Raw genomic sequence first — 13,489 nt, 5'->3', positions numbered from 1 at the left:
ACCACAACTCAATGAGAGATTTCATGTATCGATACCTAATGTAAGTATTGTTACCTGAAATCTACATGAAAATACTTGTAAATGTATGTGATTTATGTACATTTATTCATTGCTAAAGGCCCGGTCCCACCGAGAACGATAATTATAACGATAATGATGCCAAAAGAACGCATTTTATTGGTTGAATCAGCGTGTGCGGATTTTGCGTGGAGCAATTCAACCAATAGAACCCGTTCTCTTTGCGTCGTGATCGTTATCATTCTCGTTATCGCTGCAGTGGGACCGGGCCTTACAGTACAGTTGTCCTCAGCAAATTTTATAGATCTCGTTCAGAAATTATACAATTTCTGATTGTCATATTATTTGCTTCCATGTTTATGTACATTTGTTTGCTAATGTTTGATGTATGTTCGGAGCTTCAAATAATGTTGTGAAAGAAATGTTGTGAAACAAAAAGTAATCACAATACACTGTATATTGTGTAGATTAAACAGGGACTGTGGCTTGTCATCAGCAGTTTCGACAACATTCTTTCTCTGCTGTAACATTTTCTTGAAGTTGTGAATTAATTTAGAATGCTTGCAGTTACGTACCCTTCATAGTTGGTATCAACAAAAACACTGTCAGAGTTTGGGGGGGGGGGGGGGGGTAACACATATTCTAAACCAAAAAGGAGATTGCTGCCAATTTTTAATTTGTTTTTATCTATCAGTAGACTACACCCTGAATATTAACGTGACATTTACAGCATGGCTATCTCAATGTAATTTGAGTTGTGCTGTATCAAAGAAGAACAAAAACTAGAAGAAGTGTGTCAACTGTGTACATATGTGTACCTTTCGCATCCACAAATAACTTGCTATTTATTTCTCATGCATTGTCAATCCCCTCCAGTCCCGGAAGAAGAAGAAAAATCCATCGTTGATCGAAGTGGAACCGGGAACTGGACAATGTGTCTAGAATACATGTGGCTGTAGACTTTATTCCCCATGGTCAGGCCTCGTGATTTGACAATTATTGATCCAGAACCGCAGCTGAGGAGGACGAGAATCTCTTGTTATGAACCCTAGAGGGCCTTGGGTTACGCTGATGAATCTTAATGTTCTGAGGTTTGGGAGGGGGGCGGCAATTTTGCTTTCAGTAGTGTAGAATTGCCATCAAACAATTTCTGGTTATTTTGTTTTTAAAGGCAGCGGACACTATTGGTAATTGTCAAAGACCAGTATTCTCACCTGCTGTATCTCAACATATGCGTACAAAAAGAAACCTGTGACAATTTGAACTCAATTGGTCGTCGAAGTTGCGAGGTAATAATGAAATAAAAAAACACCCTTGTCACATGAAGTTGTGTGCGTTTAGATGGTTGATTTCGAGACCTCAAGTCTAAATCTGAGGTCTCGAAATCAAATTCGTGGAAAATTACTTCTTTCTTGAAAACTATGGCTCTTCAGAGAGAGCCTTTTCTCACAATGTTTTATACCATTAACCTCTCCCCATTACTCGTCACCAAGAAAGGTTTTATGCTAATAATTATTTTGAGTAACTACCAATAGTGTCCACTGCCTTTAAAGGAAAAATTATGCTTTGGTGGGATTCAAACTCAAGATCGTTGCAATTTTAGAGCAGTGTCTGACCTTCTAGACTTGAGGCAAAACTGTCTTAATTCTATATCGTTATATTTCCTGGCAGATACTTAACCTTATTCTGGATCACTGTGGATCTATTTGTAAGGTGTGGATTCATAGAATATATTGATAATGTATTTGCAAAGGGTTGGACAGTCGAGAATGCAAAATGAGTTTTACAGTCGATTGGAGATAAAGGTGTTGAAAATAGAGCCACTTTATCAACAGTGTGAGAGAACTGGGAGCCCTCCTTCCTCTTTCTCCTAGATTATCAACAGTGTGAGAGAACTGGGAGCCCTCCTTCCTCTTTCTCCTAGATAACTCTTATCATATGGTGATGATTTTATAATAAGTGTGTATGGAATAAGCAACTAGACTTTCACTAATTTGTAGGAGGTCTCATGCTAAACTGGCCGTCGAGGGAAGGGGGGGGGAAGACTCTGATCATATTTCATTAATTGTAGTCGAAAACACCTGCTTGCATCTAATGAGAAAGTGATCATGTCAAAACCTCAAACACTCTTCAGGAGAAAAAAACAAAACATGTTCAGCGTCCCTGCCTGCCTCCTTGCAGAGGCCTCCTTCTCCTTTTCCCCTCCTTTTGTTTTCTTAAACAAGAAAAGAAAAAGGATACACATTAAGGATCTCAGACTAATTTATTTATTAAATCATTTTGTTAAATAACCCAGTCAATTGTCTTTAAAAAAGTGTCAGCCAACTATCGTGAAGGGAAAAAAGGCCATCCTCCTTCCTTTTTTCAAAAAGGTAGGGCATGTTTTGTTTTGCCCTACATGGGACTGATAGACCAGATCGCTCTTGTGTCACGTGTTTATCAATGTTTCAAAAAGTGAACAGTGAGAAGTCCCTCTTCTTTCTTTCTGCTTGTTTCCTGAATAAAAAAAGGCATCAGGGCTAGGCCTTGGCAGTGACTTGTTAAATTTAATGTACTACTCGACTAGTTGTGCCTCAATTATTCGCGACTTCGAAACTAGTCATGACTAATTTTCAATTCCCAAGATGCATTGTGACGTAATGTTTTTCGCAGAATAAAGATTTGAAAAAAAGATGGGAAAGTTTACAGCTGAATTCAGTATCTACTTGCTGAGAAAACAGAAAAAGAACGTCCCAGTATTTTACAATGAATCCATCCGTGTTTGGTGAAGTAAAACCGGATACCAACCACATCTGTCATGTTGCATTATTTGGGTTGGGTTACTATACACGTATGTAAAGTGCAGATACTCAGGTCCTTGCCATTACCAATGTTGTCTGTGTGCTTTCAAAAGTTTCATATCATTTATTGTTTTAAGGGCCACTGTATACTCTTCTACGGTTTTAATTTTGTTAAACTACAGTGGTCGTTGGCCAATTCTGCTGGAGTGTACACAATAGCCTTCCTAATTATTATACATGTATATCAAAGAGCTCAACAAAGTGCCTCAACAAAGTTTAAAGAAGACATCTCATTGGCAGAAAGTTGTGCTCAGCAATCCTCAATGAGGCGAGTCACATAACTTAAGGAAATTACAATTACAGAGACCGCCTACCTAGTTAGCTCAGTTGGTAGAGCAACGTCACATTAAAGGCAGTGGACACTATTGGTAATTACTGCAAATAATTATTAGCATAAAACCTTACTCGGTTACGAGTAATGGGGAGAGGTTGATAGTATAAAACATTGTGAGAAGCGGCTGCCTCTGAAGTGGTGTAGTTTTCAAGAAAGAAGTAATCTTCCACGAATTTGATTTCGAGACCTCAGGTTTAGAATTTGAGGTCTCGAAATCATGCATCTGAAAGCACACAACTTTGTGTGACAAGGGTGTTTTTTTCGTTCATAGATATCTTGCAACTTCGACGACCAAATGAGCTCAAATTTTCACAGGTTTGTTATTTTATACATATGTTGAGATACACCAAGTGATAAGACTGGTCTTTGACAACTACGAATAGTGTCCAGTGTCTTTAATCGGGAGGTCACAGGTCCAAACCCGACTCTTGTAAAAACCATTAATTATTGATAAATTTACCCAATCAGTTTCTCTTGTGGATTATCTACAGAAGAAACAGAAAGCCTGGTTTCATGTTTGTAATATATTTGATCGCATATGTCAACATTTTATGTACAACAAGGGTGACTTTAGCATTCCAGGGCTTTTCTGGCGGGCAAGATACTACATTCACTTTTTGTCTGATTACTCCTGGGAACTTTTCTGTACAATCTTCTACTATACACACAATGATTTGTGTTCATAAAGTCAGATGCCTCCATATCTGTGACTCGCAGTTGTATTCCATTCCAATATTTCTTTATCAGGATTTGGTCGAAACTTCCTTGTTTTTTTTACTAACAAGTTTCAAACCAACAAAATAATAAACCCATGTTTGTACTTTGTCCCCTCAGGGTGATTTAATTTTGGAGATGTCATTGTGGTGTGCAGTTATGTACAGTACATGGAACATGGAAGTTTCAACCATTTCCTTGTCAAAAAGGCACTTGTACAAACTGTAATACTTGAATTCTTATTAAAGACACTAGACACCTTTAGTAACTGTCAAAGACCAGTCTTCTGACCTGTTGTATCTGTGCATAAAATAACAAACCTGTGAAAATGAGCTCAATCAGTCGTTGAAGTTGCGAGATAACAATGAAAGAAAAAAACACCTTGTCACATGGATTTGTGTGCTTTCAGATGCTTGATTTAAAGACCTCAAATTCTAAATATGAGTCTCAAAATCAAATTCACTTGTCACTTCAGAGGGAGCCGTTTCTCACAATGTTTTATACTATCAACCTCTCCCACTCCCACTTACTCGTTGGTAAGTAAGTAATAGTGCCCACTGCCTTAAACAAAATAGCTCTTCATGCATGAAGTAATCTAGAAAGTAGCAAAGTAGTGTCTAAAGTGGTAGTGTTTTTGAGAAATTACCGAAAATCAAGAGCAATTATGTCCGCACAGGAAGAATATTCTGCAAAGGAATACACAATCTTAGAAACGTTACCGCCAGGATTCTCAGATTCAATTTATGGGGGGATAAATAGTGATATCTTTTTCCATAACAGCAATACTTTGAAGTAAAAAGTTTCTCAAAATGCATTCTTTCCTAAACTGCTGTACTTCTTACCAAGTGAATTAGTATTGCCATTGGTTTTCAGTGTCATTACCAATGGTATTATAATACCTGTGGACTGTGATTGTTAAAAGCCCTTCTGTAAAATGGCACCCCAACCATGAAGTTTGTTTCCGCCTTCTAACCAGGGCTTGAGTAAACTGCTTGAAACTCGAGGGGTGGTTAAGTTCATGGGGCTCAGTGTTTGAGAGTGTCAATGGCTGGCACAATGTAAATTTACTGATGCAGGACAAGAACATACAAATGCTGTTCGTCAGTGAATAAGCTACTTCTGGTTGTGTGTGGTCATGAATACGTTAACAGCGAACCTATAGGTCATGCGTCTATATTGGAGACCCTTTTTCTCCTGTTGTAGTCTTTCAAAGTAAGATTTCCCACAGTGGGTGTGCTGTGAACTTAACAAATTTATAATGGCACAGAAGGGTTGCCTTTTATTAGTTTTTGTGTGCTTTTTGGTACGTCCGTTATGGAAAAGCTTTACGAGGTTGAGTATAACCCAAGTGTCCTCACTTGGTGTAGCCCAACGTGTACGCATAAAATAACAAACATGCGTTTTTGGTTTATTAAAATAAATTTATGAACATTTTTCCTTCGCAGCCAAGGGCCAAAACAGGGAAAACAGTTTAATGAAAACGAACCAAAAATAACTTGACAGGCCTTGGGACAACCCGTGTCAAATTGAGCAGAGGATAAAAGTCTGGATCCTGGTCATCAGACACTTTTGTGGCCTCGAGCAATGGCATGCACTTAAAGCCATTATACACTTTCGTACAGAAAAAAATTAAAAGTTCACAGATTTACAAATAATTTACAGGGTTTACAGAAGGTAATGGTGAAAGACTTATCTTGAAATATTATTCCATGAAATGCTTCACTTTTTGAGAAAACATTAAAACAATATCAATTCTCGATAGGGAGAATTGCGGATTTATTTTAAACACATGTCATGACACGGCGAAACGTGGGGAAACAAGGGTGGGTTTTCCCGTTATTTTCTCCCGACTCCGATGAGCCTAAACTTTCACAGGTTTGTTGTTTCATATATAAGTTGTGATACACGAAGTGTGGGCCTTGGACAATACTATTTACCAAAAGTGTTCAATGGCTTTAACCAAAACTGTTTTGTAATAAAAATGGGAAAACTGTCTTCTGGTCTACCAGCCAATGCTTCGATTCAATATACAAACTCACGACTAGGACTTGCATGTACTTGCACGTACGTGTGTTTGATGTTTGATCGAGGCAAAGTCTGCCTCGATTGATGTCACAAAAGGGGTAGGCGGAGTCACCTCCCAAACAAATTTATCTATTTTGTTAACATATAAATTGTATCAAACAATTACTCAATGCACCCCCTAAACAAAGATATTGACTAAATAGGGAGACCGCCAACATAGGGCTAGATAGCTCAGTTGGTAGAGCGCTGGCACGTTAAACCGGAGGCCGTTGGTTCAAATCCCGCTCTAGTTAATTTTTCTTTGTTCAACCCAAAATCAAACAATTACTCAAAAATTATTTTATTGTTCATGAACATAATATACTCTAATGTTTGAAGAAAAAAATTCAATTTCCAGGTGACTTTAAGGGAGCCACCACCTTGAAGAGGCCATCTAGCCTTGTGATGTTAGGCCAATATCTCATAACAAAAAGTAGTAATAACATTAATCATTTTTAGAGCTAGTTTTCTTTTTACCTAATTGTAGACAAAAATTCCAGTCAAAACATGGTATAGTGACAGGGCACAGAGATGTTACTAGTTTTAAAAGCCTGCTTCATACTTCCTGCGAATCCCAATGTGATAAATGTTGACGACACAAATTCGCAAAGAATTATTCGCAACAGTTGACATGTGCTCAACTCCTGCGAAACATTCGGCGAGATAACAGCCCTAAGCACAACATGTTGTGTCGCATTCGCAGGAAGTATGAGCCTGGCTTCTTTCTACAAAATCTAATTGTCGAAAGTATGGCCTTTAAAATGTGAAGACATTTTACCATCAAGCCTTTAATCCACCTGTCAGTCGCACATCAAAAAACAAGTCTTGTAGACATTGACTGTGAGTTATTTACTTGTATGAAAACAAATGCTCCAATAAAACTCTCAAGTTTTTGCTTCCTTCTTATATTTGTTGTGGCCCATGTCCCTGGGACCCTTTTAAAGGATGATCATTTCTCTTCACAAGACTTCACTCTAAAATGTCATCTTTTTATCTCTTTCTCCTTCTCATTACAGTAAGGTCACTTCTGGAATCTGGAGTAAATCCGAACATCGGCAATGAAGACGGATTGACCGCATTACATCAAGTAAGTGACTTATAAGATAACCGCGCTTCCAGAGTTTCTCTCTTTGTGCGTTCGAGTCGTTAAAGGGTTTTGGTACCTTTTCTAGATCAAGTTTTTGGCCATGACATGAATCCCTACTCATTGTGAATGAAGATGTACATGTACATGTATGTATAGTTACCAACAAATAGCTAATGGCCTGACATATCGACCCTAACAGACTCTTTCACAAAGGCTAAATATAATTTACTTGTAGAAGTTTCAGCTTCATTGATCATTATAGCTTTCACGTTTTTGAGAAAAAAAGGTGAAAAACACAGAGCAATGTATTCGGGAGAGTTTTGTAAAGACTTTGTACATGCTATTATTTTTGTGACATTGTTTTACTAATTTCTCAAAAACTACGCACCTCGGCAAGGAATATTTTAAGGGAAGCTTTCTATCATCATTATCTTCAAACTGTGTAAAGTTTATTGTAAATCTGTGGACATTGTCTGTGTTGGGTCTTACAAAAAGTATCAAAACCCTTTAAATAATGTAACTGATTCCTAAGAGTAACTTAAACAGCTACCTGAGCGGAAGGTTTTTAACGGAAATGGTATTTAGACTTGTTTATAATGCACTTGTTGACCATTTTAATGTAATTTTGAGATGTTTACACTTCTGAGTTTTTCGTAATTATCGATTAAAAAATCAGGTCCCAACCTAAAGGTTTTGAAAAACTAAAAACACTTCTGCCGTTAAGAGCGCGCGCCAAAGGACAATGCCGCTGACGTCATTTGTGGGAGTTTGCTTTGTTATACCTCCACGCTGCAACAAAGCGGCTTTACAAATTGGAGCTCCCAATTATGACGTTTTAAGAGTGATTACGTAACGGGGCTTTTCGCAAATCTCTCAGAAAAGCACTGGATAAGGGTATTCAAAATGATTGTTTTTTTTACACAATCAAAATCTATTTATAATCATATGACTCGATTTCCTTATTCATGGAATTCAGCAAAGTTCACGACTTGACATTTTCGTTCAAGCAGGTCTTTAAAAGTGAAACAATGTTTGTACTTCTTCCCAGGCACTTCTCCACTTTGGAACTCCATACCTGTATTCTGCTTCTGGCTACTGGTTCTTGTATCTATTGATAAATCACAAGAAAAGATTTCTGGTGGAAGAATTGCAAAATAAACTTTGTTCAGATGCCACTGTACTCTTAAAACAGTTTTGTTACATTCCTCTTGACTCCCATGTCACGATTTCCTTATTCCAAACGAATCCCTAGTGTTTGATCGACTTAGAACAATTAGGTTAATTCTTCTCCCATATGAGTTTGGAATTTGCTTAGTAAAACCCCAGTTCACTTTGCAATGAATACTAAGTGTCGTTTTGCTCTTTTCTCATTTATTTTTGCTTTGTTTTTCCCCCTCGAAATGCCAACTTAGAATTCACTTAGTTGCATAAGCTTACATGTAGGATTTGAAAGGATATGTAGCATGGACAGCAGAATTTGTACTGCAGTAATTGCACGGGGCCCAATTTCATCTAAGCACAAAAAATTGCTTAGCGTGAAATTTCTTCCTTGATGAAAACAGGATTACCAACCAAATTTCAAATTGATGCATATTGCTTGTTACTGATATTCAGCTGTTGTTTGCTTATTCTGAAAAATCACATGGAAATTTGGTTGGTAATCCTGTTTTTGTCAAGGAACAAATTTCATGCTAAGCACATTTTTGTGCCTAGCAGCTCTATGAAATTAGGCCTTGATCAAAAAACAAGTCTTGACCTTTGCTTTGACCTCTTTGGATGTTCACATCTGAAAGTTTAGGGATTTTATCTTGTTGTTGTACGTGTACCATTTGGCCTCAAGGGGGGAAACAAACAAGTTTGAATTGATTCTTCATTTCGACAGGCAGTTTTTCCAAGTATAGTGAAATTTGATGCTTTTCCTTTAGGGTACCCTTTAGTATCATTTATTTCTGTATAATCATGACAAAATGCCCTGACATTGCTAATATTGTCCATAGGTTTTGTTCAGTAAAAATGTCAACAAAATTAACATGAACCTTTAATATTGTTTTAGTTTTAGGGATTGGGATGCTTGGTTAAAGGCAAAGTACGTATACAGGTTGTTTTTAAAATCAATTTATTGCTTTATTTCTATATATATAAACTTATTATAGAATACAATAAAACAAGCCTGTGAATATTATATTTCTAAAAATTTGTGGGTTTTTTATGGATATTGCCGAAAATCCAGTGCGGTTTTGTCCATGCTGTGCGATTTTTATCATTTATAAAAACAGATATTGGTTACAGCTGGAAAGCACACTCTAGCAATACACAAACCTGAGAAACGTGTCTGACAGTAACATTTCTCAGATAACAAAAATTGGTGGATAAAAAGCTTGTATCTTTTTCCATAACCCGATACTTTAAGGTGAAATGATTCTCAAAATAAGAAGAAACTAAATTTATAAATAAATAGTAAACTTGCGGGTACAACCATGTGTAAATCTCTTAGGGTGAGTGTTGGCTCTGAAAAGAGCCGGTTTGGTCTTTATGTTTTGAACAGTATACTCTGCTCGTCTTCAGGAGATTTCTCAAGATACTTTATACTGTTGAAAGCAACTGTACTTTTAACCATTGTTAACCTAGCATGTTTTCATTTTAAGAGTGATAACCAAACTTATACCTTCCCTTTAATACTCTCCAGTCAAACTGAAGCCAATGTTTTCAGAGTGTCTCAATGCTGCTTCGCTATTTCTTAGAAATGGCTCGAAAACTAAAATCCTTTTGTTAAGTGAAAATCAGTAAAATTACTTTTGTTGATTTCACCCTGTTAAATTGTAAACATTTAAATCCAAGCTCATGGTAGTATTCAAGTGGGTTTACTGTGCAATTGTTCAGCAGTGTGTATACAGGTTCCTTGTATGGTACACCCATATTGAATAATGTCGCCTTCAAATGTCAATGTATGCAGGCACTTCAAACCCTAGAATTTCACTCTACTTTTCTTGTCATTGACACTAGACAAGCCATCAGTCTCCAACTGGGTGTGAACTAAGTGTAGTCGGCTGTTGCTGTCTTTGGCTATGGCTTAAGGGGTTATGTTTTATATTATGCAGAAGAGTTGATTAGCCCTAGCCGAAGCCAACCAACCAATACTGTCACATGGTTGCTGCTGTTGTTAATCAGCACTAAACTAGGCCAACAGTGTCCAGGGGTGGATTTCACCAAGAGTTAGGACTAGTCTTATCTCGAATTAGGACCAGTTACCCGTCCTATACTTGGGACTATATCCATGCAATTGTATATCTCCTAGGACTAGTCCTAACTGTTTGTGAAATCAAGCCCAGAGCTTTATGTACATAGGTCTTATTGGTTGTGATACCAAGTTGTTTTTATGCTTTGTTTTCAATCATTTGTTTTTATGCTATGGCTTCCTTTTTCCCTTGTGGAAGGCTGAAGCCATTTTATTAAAAACTATGTCAGCACTGAATAGACTAGCCAACAGTCTCTTGACAGTAGGTCTTCATCTGCCACCTCTACATTCAGGTGAATTTTTCCCTCATTCTATAAACGAACACTAGAGTAGCCAACAGTCTCTGGTAGATTATCAGTCATAAAAACAAATCTGTGCCGTTTCCCTTTTCCCTATTGTGCAAATCAACATTAGACAAGCTACAAGTCTTCAAAGAAAAAGTTTTCATTTATATTTTTCAGATATTAATAGCATCCAAGCTGTGTTGTTTCTTTCTTCAACCATGTCCCATTGTGTTGTTTCTTTCTTCAACCATGTCCCATTGTCACACAGTAATGCAATTTCCTCTTAAAAGATAATTTAGTTTGCCTCAGTATACCCGAAGACTCCCCACACTGTACAGGTGCATCCATTGTGCTGCACGTTCTTGTACTTCCCTTTTCTTCATTAAAGGCAGTGGACACTATTGGTAATTACTCAAAATAATTATCAGCATAAAACCTCACATGGTAATGAGTAATGGGGAAAGGTTGATAGTATAAAACACTGTGAGAAACGGCTCCCTCTGAAGTGACGTAGTTTTTGAGAAAGAAGTAATTTTCCACGAATTTGGTTTTGAGACCTCAAGTTTAGAATTTGAGGTCTCGAAATCAAGCATCGGAAAGCATACAACTTCGTGTGATGAGGGTAATTTTTCTTCTTTCATAGTTATCTCGCAACCCCGACGACCAATTGAGTTCAAATTTTCACAGGTTTGTTATTGAGATCATGGAGCTATTCCTTTTTATAGCTACATGTTGAGATACACCAAGTTAGAAGACTGGTTTTTGACAACCAAAAGTGTCCACTGTCTTAATAAATCGATACTTGAAATGAGGTCAACATCCCAACCAAATGCCGTTTGCATAGACACCTTCTTCTTACATAAATCATGGGGTGTTTCCTGGATATCAATAGTGTCCAGTGTCTTTAATGAGTTTTTTTTATTTTTTTTTTATATTTTTTTTTTGTCATTTCTGTTGATAATGCATGAAGACCTACAATTCTGTAAAGTTTCAACACTTGTCACTCAAAGTTGGGTGCTTTCAAATGCTTGATTTCGAGACCTCAAAATTAAATTTCAAAATTAAATTTGTGTAAAATTTCTTCTTTCTTGAAAACTGCATCACTTCAGAGGGAGCCGTTTTTCATAGTGTTTTGTACTATGAACCTCTCCCCATTACTCACTACCAAGTGAGGTTTTATGCCGATAATTATTTGAGTAACTACCAATAGTATCCACTGCCTTTAAGCACGTAGAGTGCTACTTCGTGAAAACGCTGACGATTTGATGCACCAAGTGGGGTACTAGTCTTTGGCAATAACAAAAGGTGTCCAGTGTCTTTGAGAAACATTGCACAAAAAAATAATAATAATATGGTCACCAATTCTGAGAAGTGGAAAGCGACACTTTCTATTGAGGTTTGGAAGACTTCCTCTGTAAATAATTATGTTGAGTAGAGAGCCAGTGGTCTAGATGATCTTCATATTTAAAATCTTTTTCTCTCTTTCAGTTTTTGGTTGACTAGCAGGTTGCACTTTCTTATCTAATATTGAATTGAAAAACAGATGGATGGAAAGATTGGAAGATTAGGAAAGGGTTCGAACATACTCGTAATATAATCCTGACTTTTTTTATTATTTAGTTTTGTTAGAGGGAGCCGTTTCTCACAATGTTGTATACTATCAACAGCTCCCCATTCCTTGTAACCAAATGAGGTTTGTTATGCTGATAATTATTTTGAGCAATTACCAATAGTGTCCACTGCCTTTAAAGAGAAGGATTAAACAATATTAGTTTGTGAGAAAAGTTTTTGAATGGACTGTTTCTCAGATTGTGTTTTCCAATCTCGAATTATTCTTCGTGCATAGACATAACCCCTCCAGATTTAGTGCTCTATCTCAAAAGGCTACCACCTTTTTGAGATGAACTTTTTACAGATTAGTTTCATTGTATCTACATTAATACAGGATTGCCTTAATCAAATGTTTCCAAAACCAAAGGTATATGTACCTTACCTTTAAACAGTTGAAAAGGAACGGTAGTGGCACTTTTATGCATCTGCTATTCACTTTCAAAGTGTATTAGACATCATTTCAGGGTTTGTAAACATTGAAACAATGCAGATAAAGGCTGAATTTATTTAAAATACAACAAGAGTTAAGATAAAAATAGAGTGATAAGACAATGGATAAGATATTAAAAATAACTAAAGCTTCATGAATTATATATCATTGCAAGAATCCACTTTTGGCCAACAGAAAAATTGTCTGTTTAGAATTGAATTCAGCTCCTTGAAATGGAGCATGAGTGCCCTTTCTGGAGTAGTTTGATATGATACTCAGTTATGATGATGTGACTCAAATGGTGTATGCTAATGTGGGTATCTAGACGTTCCTACACGCCATCTCCCCTCATCTTTCCAGGATCAATTTGAATCAACTTCGGATGAGTGGAATCTCAAGTGGAGGGAAGTTATAAATCTGATTGAGCGGAGGAGTGTTAAATCACTTAATCAATCCAAACTAGCCAAACAGTTTGATGAAATTAGCAATTTCCATGTGAGACAGAATTACAGGGCAAGCACAGTGGAATGTCATTACTGGCTGGTACACATGTCCTGAATACGTAATTTGGGAATCTATATTGGATCAGGTTGTTGGGATCGGAGTTAGCAGCCAGGGGGTTGGTTTAGTAGAGTAGAGTGGTTGAAGTGGTCAGGGATCTAGATCTGGATATCTCTACGCTCTAGTTAGAGCCAAGCGAGAAGAGAAGATAAAGAAGAAATTTCAATTTTAGATGTGGGAGATAAACCCCAGAGAATTATTCCTGGCAAAACCTAGGCAGTCAAGTAGGGACTAATCCACATGTGATTCGAACCGAAGTCCAAGAGGTGGAAGGGGAGGCAAGGCACCACTACACCAACCTGAATGCCCTG

General features: G+C 37.2%; 1 protein-coding gene across 1 annotated transcript in view; it reads left to right on the top strand.

The window, feature by feature from the left end:
- LOC117289427 (protein phosphatase 1 regulatory subunit 16A-like) overlaps positions 1-13,489 on the top strand; it is a 69,951-nt gene that overhangs the window by 27,655 nt on the left and 28,807 nt on the right. Inside the window, exon 3 of the mRNA XM_033770548.1 lies at positions 6,987-7,057. Coding sequence (XP_033626439.1) covers positions 6,987-7,057 — 71 coding nt within the window. The remainder of the gene's footprint in view (positions 1-6,986; positions 7,058-13,489) is intronic.

Source organism: Asterias rubens, chromosome 4, assembly GCF_902459465.1.
Source record: "Asterias rubens chromosome 4, eAstRub1.3, whole genome shotgun sequence".
Taxonomy (NCBI): Eukaryota; Metazoa; Echinodermata; class Asteroidea; order Forcipulatida; family Asteriidae; genus Asterias; species Asterias rubens.
This window is presented reverse-complemented; position numbering and strand designations above follow the sequence as displayed.